The sequence below is a fragment of the Daphnia magna genome, unplaced genomic scaffold (genome assembly GCF_020631705.1).
Source record: "Daphnia magna isolate NIES unplaced genomic scaffold, ASM2063170v1.1 Dm_contigs427, whole genome shotgun sequence".
Taxonomy (NCBI): Eukaryota; Metazoa; Arthropoda; class Branchiopoda; order Diplostraca; family Daphniidae; genus Daphnia; species Daphnia magna.
In genome coordinates, this window is record NW_025533316.1 from 3,495 (window position 1) to 21,655 (window position 18,161).

An 18,161-nucleotide genomic window follows, 5' to 3' on the forward strand; every position below is an offset into this window, starting at 1 on the left:
ACTTGTATTCAATGTGAATACACTGTTATACCATGAGTTTTTACTTCTATATGTAAACTGCATTGAATATACTTGTATTCAATGTGAATACACTGTTATACCATGAGTTTTTAGTTCTATATGTAAACAGCATCAAATATACTTGTATTCAATGTGAATACACTGTTATACCATGAGTTTTTATTTCTATATGTAAACTGCATGGAATATACTTGTATTCAATGTGAATACACTGTTATACCATGAGTTTTTACTTCTATATGTAAACTGCATGGAATGTACTTGTATTCAATGTGAATACACTGTTATACCATGAGTTTTTACTTCTAAATGTAAACTGCATGGAATATACTTGTATTCAATGTGAATACACTGTTATACCATGAGTTTTTAGTTCTATATGTAAACAGCATCAAATATACTTGTATTCAATGTGAATACACTGTTATACCACGAGTTTTTACTTCTATATGTAAACTGCATGGAATATACTTGTATTCAATGTGAATACACTGTTATACCATGAGTTTTTAGTTCTATATGTAAACAGCATCAAATATACTTGTATTCAATGTGAATACACTGTTAAACCATGAGTTTTTACTACTATATGTAAACTGAATGGAATATACTTGTATTCAATGTGAATACACTGTTATACCATGAGTTTTTAGTTCTATATGTAAACAGCATCAAATATACTTGTATTCAATGTGAATATACTGTTATACCATGAGTTTTTACTTCTATATGTAAACAGCATCAAATATACTTGTATTCAATGTGAATACACTGTTATACCATGAGTTTTTACTTCTATATGTAAACTGCATTGAATATACTTGTATTCAATGTGAATACACTGTTATACCATGAGTTTTTAGTTCTATATGTAAACAGCATCAAATATACTTGTATTCAATGTGAATACACTGTTATACCATGTGTTTTTACTTCTATATGTAAACAGCATCAAATATACTTGTATTCAATGTGAATACACTGTTAAACCATGAGTTTTTACTTCTATATGTAAAACTGAATGGAATATACTTGTATTCAATGTGAATACACTGTTATACCATGAGTTTTTAGTTCTATATGTAAACAGCATCAAATATACTTGTATTCAATGTGAATACACTGTTATACCATGAGTTTTTAGTTCTATATGTAAACAGCATCAAATATACTTGTATTCAATGTGAATACACTGTTATACCATGAGTTTTTAGTTCTATATGTAAACAGCATCAAATATACTTGTATTCAATGTGAATACACTGTTATACCACGGTCTAACAGGAGAGGTAGACAAACGCCATAAGAGCTGACTGGCTCAGTAGGGTGGGAGGGTTCCATGGCTTTCCGCTAGGAGCGCCACGAGCTGAAAAGGGCTAATGCGAAAAGACAAAAAAAATATATCGTGCACCTCAGCATCGCTCAAGCATCTAGAATGGCGGGTACAGGATTAATACGAAATAGAAAATAGTGTTATACAAAGTTTAAAAAGATTGGGATAGGCTTCAAATCTTGGTTTTATTGAACAGTTGAAAAATTAAAATAGGAATATCACAAATTTAATTGAATACAACATGAATAATACAATTGATGTAAAAGTGAACATTGAAATCAGTTATTTTTTTTGGCAGTTATTGACACCATTTTAAAATAAACCAGATGCTGACAGAATAATAATTTATAATAATTAGTCAAGAAGCCTGACAGCACGGTTGACAGCTTGAGCGACCAAGCAGCCAAGCTTGCTGACTGCTGAGGTGCACGATATATTTTTTTGTCTTTTCGCATTAGCCCTTTTCTGCGCGTGGCGCTCCTAGCGGAATGCCATGGAACCCTCCCCCCCCAGTGAGCTATCCCAGCTGATGCCAGGGATAGCGCGTTTGTCTACCTCTCTTGTTAGACCGTGGTTATACCATGAGTTTTTACTTCTATATGGAAAAACAGCATCAAATATACTTGTATTCAATGTGAATACACTGTTATACCACCATGAGTTTTTAGTTCTATATGTAAACAGCATCAAATATACTTGTATTCAATGTGAATACACTGTTATACCATGAGTTTTTACTTCTATATGTAAACTGCATTGAATATACTTGTATTCAATGTGAATACACTGTTATACCATGAGTTTTTAGTTCTATATGTAAACAGCATCAAATATACTTGTATTCAATGTGAATACACTGTTATACCATGAGTTTTTATTTCTATATGTAAACTGCATGGAATATACTTGTATTCAATGTGAATACACTGTTATACCATGAGTTTTTACTTCTATATGTAAACTGCATGGAATGTACTTGTTATTCAATGTGAATACACTGTTATACCATGAGTTTTTACTTCTAAATGTAAACTGCATGGAATATACTTGTATTCAATGTGAATACACTGTTATACCATGAGTTTTTAGTTCTATATGTAAACAGCATCAAATATACTTGTATTCAATGTGAATACACTGTTATACCATCGAGTTTTTACTTCTATATATGTAAACTGCATGGAATATACTTGTATTCAATGTGAATACACTGTTATACCATGAGTTTTTAGTTCTATATGTAAACAGCATCAAATATACTTGTATTCAATGTGAATACACTGTTAAACCATGAGTTTTTACTACTATATGTAAACTGAATGGAATATACTTGTATTCAATGTGAATACACTGTTATACCATGAGTTTTTAGTTCTATATGTAAACAGCATCAAATATACTTGTATTCAATGTGAATATACTGTTATACCATGAGTTTTTACTTCTATATGTAAACAGCATCAAATATACTTGTATTCAATGTGAATACACTGTTATACCATGAGTTTTTACTTCTATATGTAAACTGCATTGAATATACTTGTATTCAATGTGAATACACTGTTATACCATGAGTTTTTAGTTCTATATGTAAACAGCATCAAATATACTTGTATTCAATGTGAATACACTGTTATACCATGTGTTTTTACTTCTATATGTAAACAGCATCAAATATACTTGTATTCCAATGTGAATACACTGTTAAACCATGAGTTTTTACTTCTATATGTAAACTGAATGGAATATACTTGTATTCAATGTGAATACACTGTTATACCATGAGTTTTTAGTTCTATATGTAAACAGCATCAAATATACTTGTATTCAATGTGAATACACTGTTATACCATGAGTTTTTAGTTCTATATGTAAACAGCATCAAATATACTTGTATTCAATGTGAATACACTGTTATACCATGAGTTTTTAGTTCTATATGTAAACAGCATCAAATATACTTGTATTCAATGTGAATACACTGTTATACCACGGTCTAACAGGAGAGGTAGACAAACGCCATAAGAGCTGACTGGCTCAGTAGGGTGGGAGGGTTCCATGGCTTTCCGCTAGGAGCGCCACGAGCTGAAAAGGGCTAATGCGAAAAGACAAAAAAAATATATCGTGCACCTCAGCATCGCTCAAGCATCTAGAATGGCGGGTACAGGATTAATACGAACTAGAAAATAGTGTTATACAAAGTTTAAAAAGATTGGGATAGGCTTCAAATCTTGGTTTTATTGAACAGTTGAAAAATTAAAATAGGAATATCACAAATTTAATTGAATACAACATGAATAATACAATTGATGTAAAAGTGAACATTGAAATCAGTTATTTTTTTGGCAGTTATTGACACCATTTTAAAATAAACCAGATGCTGACAGAATAATAATTTATAATAATTAGTCAAGAAGCCTGACAGCACGGTTGACAGCTTGAGCGACCAAGCAGCCAAGCTTGCTGACTGCTGAGGTGCACGATATATTTTTTTGTCTTTTCGCATTAGCCCTTTTCTGCGCGTGGCGCTCCTAGCGGAATGCCATGGAACCCTCCCACCCCAGTGAGCTATCCCAGCTGATGCCAGGGATAGCGCGTTTGTCTACCTCTCCTGTTAGACCGTGGTTATACCATGAGTTTTTACTTCTATATGGAAACAGCATCAAATATACTTGTATTCAATGTGAATACACTGTTATACCATGAGTTTTTACTTCTATATGTAAACAGCATCAAATATACTTGTATTCAATGTGAATACACTGTTATACCATGAGTTTTTACTTCTATATGTAAACTGCATTGAATATACTTGTATTCAATGTGAATACACTGTTATACCATGAGTTTTTACTTCTATATGTAAACAGCATCAAATATACTTGTATTCAATGTGAATACACTGTTAAACCATGAGTTTTTACTACTATATGTAAACTGAATGGAATATACTTGTATTCAATGTGAATACACTGTTATACCATGAGTTTTTACTTCTATATGTAAACTGCATGGAATGTACTTGTATTCAATGTGAATACACTGTTATACCATGAGTTTTTACTTCTAAATGTGAACAGCATCAAATATACTTGTATTCAATGTGAATACACTGTTATATCCTATGATTTTTAGTTCTATATGTAAACAGCATCAAATATACTTGTATTCAATGTGAATACACTGTTATACCATGAGTTTTTATTTCTATATGTAAACTGCATGGAATATACTTGTATTCAATGTGAATACACTGTTATACCATGAGTTTTTACTTCTATATGTAAACTGCATGGAATGTACTTGTATTCAATGTGAATACACTGTTATACCATGAGTTTTTACTTCTTAATGTAAACTGCATGGAATATACTTGTATTCAATGTGAATACACTGTTATACCATGAGTTTTTAGTTCTATATGTAAACAGCATCAAATATACTTGCATTCAATGTGAATACACTGTTATACCATAAGTTTTTATTTCTATATGTAAACTGCATGGAATATACTTGTATTCAATGTGAATACACTGTTATACCATGAGTTTTTAGTTCTATATGTAAACAGCATCAAATATACTTGTATTCAATGTGAATACACTGTTATACCATGAGTTTTTACTTCTATATGTAAACAGCATCAAATATACTTGTATTCAATGTGAATACACTGTTATACCATGAGTTTTTACTTTTATATGTAAACAGCATCAAATATACTTGTATTCAATGTGAATACACTGTTATACCATGAGTTTTTACTTCTATATGTAAACTGCATTGAATATACTTGTATTCAATGTGAATACACTGTTATACCATGAGTTTTTACTTCTATATGTAAACAGCATCAAATATACTTGTATTCAATGTGAATACACTGTTATACCACGAGTTTTTAGTTCTATATGTAAACAGCATCAAATATACTTGTATTCAATGTGAATACCTTGTTATACCATGAGTTTTTACTTCTATATGTAAACTGCATGGAAAATACTTGTATTCAATGTTAATACACTGTTATACCATGAGTTTTTACTTCTATATGTAAACAGCATCAAATATACTTGTATTCAATGTGAATACACTGTTAAACCATGAGTTTTTACTACTATATGTAAACTGAATGGAATATACTTGTATTCAATGTGAATACACTGTTATACCATGAGTTTTTAGTTCTATATGTAAACAGCATCAAATATACTTGTATTCAATGTGAATACACTGTTATACCATGAGTTTTTACTTCTATATGTGAACAGCATCAAATATACTTGTATTCAATGTGAATACACTGTTATACCATGAGTTTTTAGTTCTATATGTAAACAGCATCAAATATACTTGTATTCAATGTGAATACACTGTTATACCATGAGTTTTTATTTCTATATGTAAACTGCATGGAATATACTTATATTCAATGTGAATACACTGTTATACCATGAGTTTTTACTTCTATATGTAAACTGCATGGAATGTACTTGTATTCAATGTTAATACACTGTTATACCATGAGTTTTTACTTCTAAATGTAAACTGCATGGAATATACTTGTATTCAATGTGAATACACTGTTATACCATGAGTTTTTAGTTCTATATGTAAACAGCATCAAATATACTTGTATTCAATGTGAATACACTGTTATACCATGAGTTTTTACTTCTATATGTAAACTGCATGGAATATACTTGTATTCAATGTGAATACACTATTATACCATGAGTTTTTAGTTCTATATGTAAACAGCATCAAATATACTTGTACTCAATGTGAATACCCTGTTATTCCATGAGTTTTTACTTCTATATGTAAACAGCATCAAATATACTTGTATTCAATGTGAATACACTGTTATACCATGAGTTTTTAGTTCTATATGTAAACAGCATCAAATATACTTGCATTCAATGTGAATACACTGTTATACCATAAGTTTTTATTTCTATATGTAAACTGCATGGAATATACTTGTATTCAATGTGAATACACTGTTATACCATGAGTTTTTACTTCTATATGTAAACAGCATCAAATATACTTGTATTCAATGTGAATACACTGTTATACCATGAGTTTTTACTTCTATATGTAAACAGCATCAAATATACTTGTATTCAATGTGAATACACTGTTATACCATGAGTTTTTAGTTCTATATGTAAACAGCATCAAATATACTTGTATTCAATGTGAATACACTGTTATACCATGAGTTTTTACTTCTATATGTAAACTGCATGGAATATACTTGTATTCAATGTGAATACACTGTTATACCATGAGTTTTTACTTCTATATGTAAAGAGCATCAAATATACTTGTATTCAATGTGAATACACTGTTAAACCATTAGTTTTTACTAGTATATGTAAACTGAATGGAATATACTTGTATTCAATGTGAATACACTGTTATACCATGAGTTTTTACTTCTATATGTAAACAGCATCAAATATACTTGTATTCAATGTGAATACACTGTTATACCATGAGTTTTTACTTCTATATGTGAACAGCATCAAATATACTTGTATTCAATGTGAATACACTGTTATACCATGAGTTTTTAGTTCTATATGTAAACAGCATCAAATATACTTGTATTCAATGTGAATACACTGTTATACCATGAGTTTTTATTTCTATATGTAAACTGCATGGAATATACTTGTATTCAATGTGAATACACTGTTATACCATGAGTTTTTACTTCTATATGTAAACTGCATGGAATATACTTGTATTCAATGTGAATACACTGTTATACCATGAGTTTTTACTTCTAAATGTAAACTGCATGGAATATACTTGTATTCAATGTGAATACACTGTTATACCATGAGTTTTTACTTCTATATGTAAACAGCATCAAATATACTTGTATTCAATGTGAATACACTGTTATACCATGAGTTTTTACTTCTATATGTAAACTGCATGGAATATACTTGTATTCAATGTGAATACACTTGTTCCGGCGAAGAATTAAATTGTTTTATTTTGTATAAGGGCCGCTAGAGGCCAACTTTGGGTTGTGCGTAGTACGCTTCATTTGTTTGTTTGTCCCGCGTTTACCCTTACCCAAAGCCTTTGTTTTGTCCCTATTTAACCCCGCGTGCATTGCATGCGGGTCTCTGATTTTGTTGGCGTCTCTCCACACATAAGGTGTGATCTCTTTAGCTACACTCCCCACACATAAGGTGTGATTCTCAAGTAGGCCTTACAACCCGACTCTGTATCCCCGAGATCGGTTTAATACACCCTTAAGGGATACCCCCCTCGAGTCTACGAAGTTTTCCTCTATTGAATTGAGCTCCCGAACATTTTGGTCCTTCGAACCGGAGCTATTCAACCGACTGTCTTCAATCCATTGGTTCTTCAAGCTAGGAACGAAGTCAGTAAGCCATAGAGAAGTTTTGGTGCACCTGTAAGTTCTTGTGTACCTGCAACTCTATCGGAAACTTAGAAGACCCGAGAGTTCTCGACTAACATAAGGCTAGTCACCGGATCATCAGCATCGTGCCACGTGACCCAGTCTACCGAACCAAGTACACCAAGGTACATCGTTCCGTTTTTTACAAGGTCTACACAGCAGCAGCCATGGATGATCTAACCAACAACACAGCAGCAAGAATAGCAGCGACAGCGAGATCGCAATCAGTAAGTCCCTCTATCCCGGTAGCAGCCCCAGTGTTAGAGGAAGCAGCCCAAGCAGTCGCGATAGATTCCACCAGTGCAGCCATGGCGCAGTGGACACGCCTGCGAACTACTACAAGGCGTCAGATTACGAACACGTGCAGCCAAATCACCACAGCCATTAGAAGAGGTGACCCAGGAGACAGTGTTCAAGCCCTTGCAGAGTACGCGCAGGAATTGTTGAGAACCGCTAGTCATCTCAACAACAGACTGCTTGAAGAAGCTGGCCTAGACGAATTCGATCGGCAGCACGAGGCACATACTAGGTATGTTCAGCAGGTTAAGGCCGTGGCAGCAGAGCTTCAACGTTACCTTACCCCCCGTGCACATCCACCATCAGTTCGAAATGGCCATCCCGCCATTGTACCCTCTGTATACAGTAGTCGGCAGTCGTCAGCAGTGCATCCCGAAGCCGACAGACCACAATCCCACACAGAAGCCCAACAGAGAGTCCTTGCAGCGCAACAGGACCTCCAGGAAGCAGAAAGGGCTCTACAGTCACTAAGGTTAGAAGACAATGACTTAGAATATCGGTCATTGCCAGGTGTAGTCGAACTCGACGCAGTTAATCGCTGGTGCCAAGACAACAGAAGATGGGGAGCAGTAGGAGAAGCGAGCCTACAGGAAGAAGCTCCAGACGATTGGATTGATATGTATCGTGCCGGTCGATTACGACCCCTTCCGCGAGTAGAAGCAGGACCTCATTCGTCAATTCGAGCTGAGTTACCTGATTACAGTGGAAAGGCTCTAGATTGGTTTGCATGGATCGATTTGTTCCGGGCGTTGGTACACGACACATCCAAGGCCACCGGCGAGAAATTTGCGATTTTGAGGAGACATCTCCAAGGTGACTGTCTAGACGTTGTATACGGTCTAGGGGGGAGAAGCTGCTTACATTCAAGCATTGGTCAGGCTTAAGGACAGTTTTGGCAGACGTGACGTCATGCGAGCAGCGCATATTCAAGCGTTAGAGAAACTGGAGTTCCAGAAGAACGATCCTGCTTCCTTCAAGCGTTATGCGGAAAAGGTCCGCACACACTTGTTCGATCTCACTAGAATAGGCGAATTCGCCGCCGCAGACATCATTGAAAGAATCTGTCTCAAGCTACAGCTAGCTGATCGCTTAGCCTGGAATACGGATAGAGGAAGTGGACTTGAAAGGCGAAGCCTCGACCAGTTTGGTTCTTGGCTTTGCAACCGGGCCGCCGCGTATCAAAACGCATACAGCATAGCGGCAGACCAAAGAAGTGGAGTGCCGGGTAAAGCTCGTGACAGACAGCATACCCGCACCAACCAGGTTCAGGGTGAAACAAGAGGAAGAGACAATCGTCAGCCCAACAGTAGCTATTGCTTCAATTGCGAAGGCTCCCACAAGTTGGAAGATTGCCCGTCGTTTAAGGGTCTTACGGCTAGAGATAAGCTGTCGTTTTGTACCCGACGTCGGTTATGTTTCAATTGCCTGAAATCTGGACATTCTGCTAGAGATTGCAGAATGAAGAAATCGTGTTCGGTCCCTAACTGTAATCGCACACACCATGCACTGCTTCACTACCAGCCGGATGACGCGGACGAATCGGTTCGCCCCGCTACAGCCCGCACCAACCTAGCAAAGGGGAAGAAAGCAGCTGTAGGAATGATCCAACTGGATGTTCTGGATGCAAAGGGAAACCTTGTGAAAGCCAATGTATTTCTGGATGAAGGTAGCGACAGTACGCTTTTCCGAGACGGATTTATTCGCCGACTTGGACTGAAAGGTGTTCCGCAGACTCTCGCCGTTGATGGCGCTGGTGGAGTTTTGAGAAAATATACTTCGCGTCGTATTCAACTCCGAGTTCGGCTACCCACAGGCGAATTCGCCACTCTTCAAGGTTCGACTATGCCTACTGTGGCCAGTCCGGTTCCACTTACAGATTGGAACACCTTAAAGAAGCGTTGCAGACATTTAGCAGACCTGCCATTAGAAAGCAATGGCGGGAGAGTAGACATCCTTCTCGGAATAGATCAGGCCTATTTGACAACGGCCATTGAATCTCGTTTCGGACAAGAAGACGAACCTACTGCTATTCGTACCCGCCTTGGATGGGTCGTAAGAGGAGTAATTGGGAATACATTCAGAAATCTTATGGCGAGAACGCACGCAGTGTTCACCAGCATGGAAGAGGAAGGCGACGCACTAGCGCAGCAGATGAAACGCTTTTGCGACACAGAAGAATTCGGGACGGAGCACAAGACAGATGGCGTTTCCGAAGACGATAGACAAGCTATCGATATTTTAGAAAGCGGAACGTGAAAATTGGCCGTCGGCTATGAAACACCCATCACCTGGAAGGTTGGGGAGCCAGACCTGCCAAACAATCGGCATTTGGCCGAAAGAAGATTGGCTACCCTGCTGCACCGGTTCAACGAAGAACCCGATTTCGGGCAGGAGTATAGAAAAGCCATGGAAAAGAACTTCGAAAAGGGCTATGCAATTGTGTTGGCACCCGCCGACTACGGCCCACCGGAGTATTATCTCGCTCACCATGGAGTGAGAAAAGGTCCGAAGCTACGCGTTGTGTTTGACGCTGCAGCACCGTTCAAGGGAAAGTGCTTGAACGACAGTATTCTCAGTGGTCCGGCTTTACAAACCCCATTGCCATCTGTCATCTTGAAATTTCGGGAAGGCGAAATCGCATGGGCAGCTGACATAGAAGCCATGTTTAGCAGAATACGACTGAGACCAGAAGACGCACGATACTTTAGGTTTCTTTGGAAAAGAAACGGGGAGGAGAAAGTGTGCGTGTGTGAGATGAAGCGGCTACCATTCGGCGCTACCTGTTCGCCATTCATTGCGATCAGTACCACGCGAAAAATTGCTGCTGATCTCAGCGATGACCCGAAAGTCATCGAGGCAATCAACACAAGGATGTACGTTGACGATTACCTCAGCTCCGCCAAATCACTGGAGGAAGGTATTCAAGAAGCAGTAGGCGTTAAAGAAACCCTAGCAAAAGGAGACATGCACCTTCAAAGCTGGATCTCCAATTCCGCAGCTTTTGTGAAAATCTTAGCACCTACAAGTAAAGGTGTTAGTCAAGGCCCAGCCGAGCTTCCATTAAGCAAGGACGACTCTGAAAAAGTCCTTGGTGTTTACTGGAACCCGAATTCGGATACGCTTAAATTCAGAGTGAGCGGGCTAGAAGAAATCACCTACACACGGGTTGGAATTGCAAGTAAGGTTGCGAGTTTGTTCGATCCGCAAGGGATGGCAGCTCCCCTTATTGTTAAAGCCAAGATCAAGTTAAGGGAGCTCGGAACAAAAGGGCTTCAGTGGAACGATCTCATCAGCAGCGACGACCGTGATTGGTGGGAAGAATGGTTTAGCGTCCTACAGCAGCTCAACGACATCGACATTCCACGCTGTTTATTCCCAGATGAGGAGAATATTACCCGATCGGAACTCCACGCATTTGGAGACGCATCGGAAGAGGCGTACGCTGCAGTTATCTACATTCGGAATGTGTACTCTGATGGTCGAGTACTAGTACGACACGTGCGGGCGTCAACAAAATTGGCACCGAAAAGAAGCATTTCCGTGCCAAAATTGGAGTTAAATGCTGCTCTGCAAGCAGCCCGTCTCGCACGCTCAGTGATCAAAGCATTCACAAGGATTCCGCACCGTCGGTATTTCTGGACCGACAGCAGCACCGTAAGAAATTGGATTCGAGCAACCACGTCCAAATATCAGATGTTTGTCAGTCATCGGGTTGGAGAAATCCAAACACTGACTCAACCAGACGAATGGCGTTTTGTGCCGGGCAAGATGAACACAGCCGATATCGCAACTCGTTCAGCCATTGAAGAGGAAGCCCTTCCATCGCGCTGGTGGGACGGACCGAAATTCCTACAAGACGACGAAGAAACATGGCCAGCAGATTTGCCATGGATTGCCGTGGTTGAAGAGATACGGCCAGTGCGATCACATCAAGCCACCGTTACTACTTCAACGTTCGATTGGGAAAGTGTCAAGATCGGTGTAGAAGACATTCCGGACTTAGTAAGACTGGAAAAGGTGTTCTACGATCTCGTAAAAAGATGCCAATCGGAGGTGTATAGCGAAGAAATTCGTCGTTTGAAGAAAGGAAAATGGCTTCAGCCTAACTCAAGTTTACTCTCTCTTTGTCCCGTTCTCGGAAAAGATGGACTTTTGAGACTAGGAGGACGAGCCGGGCGAGCTAAGTTGCCCTATGAAGAATTGCACCCGCCATTGCTGCCTGCGCAGCATAGTTTTACGAAGACTATCGTTCGAGCGTTCCACGTATTGCTTAAGCACGTTGGAACAGACTACCAGATCAGCTACATAAGGCAGCATTTCTGGATACCAGGAGGCCGGGAACTAGTCAAAAGGATTAGATACGAGTGTGAAAAGTGCAAACGAGAACGTGCCAAGCCAGGCGAACAACTTATGGCTGAACTACCGGATTCGCGCCTAGAATCTGGCTCAGCTCCATTCACTCGAACAGCCTGTGATCTGTTTGGGCCATTGGAAGTAGGACTTTCGCAAAATCGCACAGCAAAGCGATGGGCCGTTTTGTACACCTGTCTCGTTACCCATGCCGTCTATGTGGATCTCGTGAACTCACTCTCATCAGACGATTTCCTTCTTAGCCTTCGGCGTTTTATCGGACTTTACGGCAAACCTCGCGTCATGCATTCCGACAACGGCACAAACTTTGTTGGTGCTGAACACGAGCTGAAAGAAGAAGCCGAAAAACTGTATGCCGATGAGAAAGTAGCCGAGTTCCTGAATTTGAAAAGGATTGACTGGAGATTCCAGCCACCCAGAACACCACATTTTGGTGGAGCGCACGAGTCGCTTGTAAGATCGGCAAAAAAGGCGCTTTATACCGCTCTTGACTTGGAGAGTAAGAAGCTACGACATCCAGCGGAAGACACACTCCGCACTCTCCTATATGAAGTAGCCGGTTTATTAAATGGTCGTCCCCTCACTGCAGCCAGTACAGATCCGAATGACTTCCGTCCGTTAACTCCTAACGATTTTCTAAATCGTCCGAGTTCGGCCGACCCACCAGCTGGGACATTCGACGACGCACTGCCCCGTGAGCATTATAGGTACGTCCAGAGAATGGCCAATCTATTCTGGGATCTTTGGAAGAAAGTTTATCTACAGTCACTTGCTGGAAGAAAGAAGTGGAAATCCCCTCTGCCCAACTTTAAAGTCGGGGATGTTGTGTTGGAGATCGACAAGAGCCTACGACGCGGACAATGGAATATCGGCAGGATTGCGAAGGTATTCCCAGGGCCAGATGGCCTAGTTCGAGTCGTAGATGTGCAGCTGGAAAGAGGACTTTTCCGTCGTGGAATCGACACTCTCGCGCTATTAGAAGTTAGCTCAACAGGCGATGTCGTCCCAGACATACCCGCTTCGGGGGAGGATGTTCCGGCGAAGAATTAAATTGTTTTATTTTGTATAAGGGCCGCTAGAGGCCAACTTTGGGTTGTGCGTAGTACGCTTCATTTGTTTGTTTGTCCCGCGTTTACCCTTACCCAAAGCCTTTGTTTTGTCCCTATTTAAACCCGCGTGCATTGCATGCGGGTCTCTGATTTTGTTGGCGTCTCTCCACACATAAGGTGTGATCTCTTTAGCTACACTCCCCACACATAAGGTGTGATTCTCAAGTAGGCCTTACAACCCTACTCTGTATCCCCGAGATCGGTTTAATACACCCTTAAGGGATACCCCCCTCGAGTCTACGAAGTTTTCCTCTATTGAATTGAGCTCCCGAACAACACTGTTATACCATGAGTTTTTACTTCTATATCTAAACTGCATGGAATATACTTGTATTCAATGTGAATACACTGTTATACCATGAGTTTTTAGTTCTATATGTAAACAGCATCAAATATACTTGTATTCAATGTGAATACACTGTTATACCAGGAGTTTTTACTTCTATACGTAAACTGCATGGAATATACTTGTATTCAATGTGAATACACTGTTATACAATGAGTTTTTAGTTCTATATGTAAACAGCATCAAATATACTTGTATTCAATGTGAATACACTGTTATACCATGTGTTTTTACTTCTATATGTAAACTGCATGCAATATACTTGTATTCAATGTGAATACACTGTTATACCATGAGTTTTTAGTTCTATATGTAAACAGCATCAAATATACTTGTATTCAATGTGAATACACTGTTATACCATGAGTTTTTACTTCTATATGTAAACAGCATCAAATATACTTGTATTCAATGTGAATACACTGTTATACCATGAGTTTTTAGTTCTATATGTAAACAGCATCAAATATACTTGTATTCAATGTGAATACACTGTTATACCATGTGTTTTTACTTCTATATGTAAACTGCATGGAATATACATGTATTCAATGTGAATACACTGTTATACCATGAGTTTTTAGTTCTATATGTAAACAGCATCAAATATACTTGTATTCAATATGAATACACTGTTATACCATGAGTTTTTACTTCTATATGTAAACAGCATCAAATATACTTGTATTCAATGTGAATACACTGTTATACCATGAGTTTTTACTTCTATATGTAAACAGCATCAAATATACTTGTATTCAATGTGAATACACTGTTATACCATGAGTTTTTACTTCTATATGTAAACAGCATCAAATATACTTGTATTCAATGTGAATACACTGTTATACCATGAGTTTTTACTTCTATATGTAAACAGCATCAAATATACTTGTATTCAATGTGAATACACTGTTATACCATGAGTTTTTACTTCTATATGTAAACTGCATTGAATATACTTGTATTCAATGTGAATACACTGTTATACCATGAGTTTTTAGTTCTATATGTAAACAGCATCAAATATACTTGTATTCAATGTGAATACACTGTTATACCATGAGTTTTTACTTCTATATGTAAACTGCATGGAATATACTTGTATTCAATGTGAATACACTGTTATACCATGAGTTTTTACTTCTATATGTAAACTGCATGGAATATACTTGTATTTAATGTGAATACACTGTTATACCATGAGTTTATAGTTCTATAGGTAAACAGCATCAAATATACTTGTATTCAATTTGAATACACTGTTATACCCTGAGTTTTTACTTCTATATGTAAACTGCATGGAATATACCTGTATTCAATGTGAATACACTGTTATACCATGAGTTTTTACTTCTATATGTAAACTGCATGGAATATACTTGTATTCAATGTGAATACACTGTTATACCATGAGTTTTTACTTCTATATGTAAACTGCATGGAATATACTTGTATTCAATGTGAATACACTGTTATACCATGAGTTTTTACTTCTATATGTAAACTGCATGGAATATACTTGTATTCAATGTGAATACACTGTTATACCATGAGTTTATAGTTCTATATGTAAACAGCATCAAATATACTTGTATTCAATGTGAATACACTGTTATACCATGAGTTTTTACTTCTATATGTAAACTGCATGGAATATACTTGTATTCAATGTGAATACACTGTTATACCATGAGTTTTTAGTTCTATATGTAAACAGCATCAAATATACTTGTATTCAATGTGAATACACTGTTATACCATGAGTTTTTAGTTCTATATGTAAACAGCATCAAATATACTTGTATTCAATGTGAATACACTGTTATACCATGAGTTTTTACTTCTATATGTAAACTGCATGGAATATACTTGTATTCAATATGAATACACTGTTATACCATGAGTTTTTACTTCTATATGTAAACTGCATGGAATATACTTGTATTTAATGTGAATACACTGTTATACCATGAGTTTATAGTTCTATAGGTAAACAGCATCAAATATACTTGTATTCAATTTCAATACACTGTTATACCCTGAGTTTTTACTTCTATATGTAAACTGCATGGAAAATACCTGTATTCAATGTGAATACACTGTTATACCATGAGTTTTTACTTCTATATGTAAACTGCATGGAATATACTTGTATTCAATGTGAATACACTGTTATACCATGAGTTTTTACTTCTATATGTAAACTGCATGGAATATACTTGTATTCAATGTGAATACACTGTTATACCATGAGTTTTTACTTCTATATGTAAACTGCATGGAATATACTTGTATTCAATGTGAATACACTGTTATACCATAAGTTTTTAGTTCTATATGTAAACAGCATCAAATATACTTGTATTCAATGTGAATACACTGTTATACCAGGAGTTTTTACTTCTATACGTAAACGGCATGGAATATACTTGTATTCAATGTGAATACACTGTTGTACAATGAGTTTTTAGTTCTATATGTAAACAGCATCAAATATACTTGTATTCAATGTGAATACACTGTTATACCATGTGTTTTTACTTCTATATGTAAACTGCATGCAATATACATGTATTCAATGTGAATACACTGTTATACCATGAGTTTTTAGTTCTATATGTAAACAGCATCAAATATACTTGTATTCAATGTGAATACACTGTTATACCATGAGTTTTTACTTCTATATGTAAACAGCATCAAATATACTTGTATTCAATGTGAATACACTGTTATACCATGAGTTTTTAGTTCTATATGTAAACAGCATCAAATATACTTGTATTCAATGTGAATACACTGTTATACCATGTGTTTTTACTTCTATATGTAAACTGCATGGAATATACATGTATTCAATGTGAATACACTGTTATACCATGAGTTTTTAGTTCTATATGTAAACAGCATCAAATATACTTGTATTCAATGTGAATACACTGTTATACCATGAGTTTTTACTTCTATATGTAAACAGCATCAAATATACTTGTATTCAATGTGAATACACTGTTATACCATGAGTTTTTACTTCTATATGTAAACAGCATCAAATATACTTGTATTCAATGTGAATACACTGTTATACCATGAGTTTTTACTTCTATATGTAAACAGCATCAAATATACTAGTATTCAATGTGAATACACTGTTATACCATGAGTTTTTACTTCTACATGTAAACAGCATCAAATATACTTGTATTCAATGTGAATACACTGTTATACCATGAGTTTTTACTTCTATATGTAAACTGCATGGAATATACTTGTATTCAATGTAAATACACTGTTATACCATGAGTTTTTAGTTCTATATGTAAACAACATCAAATATACTTGTATTCAATGTGAATACACTGTTATACCATGAGTTTTTACTTCTATATGTAAACTGCATGGAATATACTTGTATTCAATGTGAATACACTGTTATACCATGAGTTTTTACTTCTATATGTAAACTGCATGGAATATACTTGTATTTAATGTGAATACACTGTTATACCATGAGTTTATAGTTCTATATGTAAACAGCATCAAATATACTTGTATTCAATGTGAATACACTGTTATACCATGAGTTTTTACTTCTATATGTAAACTGCATGGAATATACTTGTATTCAATGTGAATACACTGTTTTACCATGAGTTTTTACTTCTATATGTAAACTGCATGGAATATACTTGTATTCAATGTAAATACACTGTTATACCATGAGTTTTTAGTTCTATATGTAAACAGCATCAAATATACTTGTATTCAATGTGAATACACTGTTATACCATGAGTTTTTACTTCTATATGTAAACTGCATGGAATATACTTGTATTCAATGTGAATACACTGTTATACCATGAGTTTATAGTTCTATAGGTAAACAGCATCAAATATACTTGTATTCAATTTGAATACACTGTTATACCCTGAGTTTTTACTTCTATATGTAAACTGCATGGAATATACCTGTATTCAATGTGAATACACTGTTATACCATGAGTTTTTACTTCTATATGTAAACTGCATGGAATATACTTGTATTCAATGTGAATACACTGTTATACCATGAGTTTTTACTTCTATATGAAAACTGCATGGAATATACTTGTATTCAATATGAATACACTGTTATACCATGAGTTTTTACTTCTATATGTAAACTGCATGTGTATTCACATTGAATACAAGTATATTCCATGCAGTTTACATATAGAAGTAAAAACTCATGG

General features: G+C 36.5%; 2 protein-coding genes across 2 annotated transcripts; both read left to right on the forward strand.

Moving 5' to 3' along the window:
- Nucleotides 1-7,969: 7,969 nt before the first annotated feature.
- Nucleotides 7,970-10,355, forward strand: LOC123468772. Its single transcript, XM_045168006.1, has 2 exons — nucleotides 7,970-8,851; nucleotides 8,943-10,355. Exons 1-2 carry the CDS (start codon nucleotides 7,970-7,972, stop codon nucleotides 10,353-10,355), a joined length of 2,295 nt encoding a protein of 764 aa, XP_045023941.1.
- Nucleotides 10,356-10,505: 150 nt separating this feature from the next.
- Nucleotides 10,506-13,520, forward strand: LOC123468773. Its single transcript, XM_045168007.1, has one exon. It carries the CDS (start codon nucleotides 10,506-10,508, stop codon nucleotides 13,518-13,520), a length of 3,015 nt encoding a protein of 1,004 aa, XP_045023942.1.
- The last annotated feature ends 4,641 nt before the right edge of the window (nucleotides 13,521-18,161 follow it).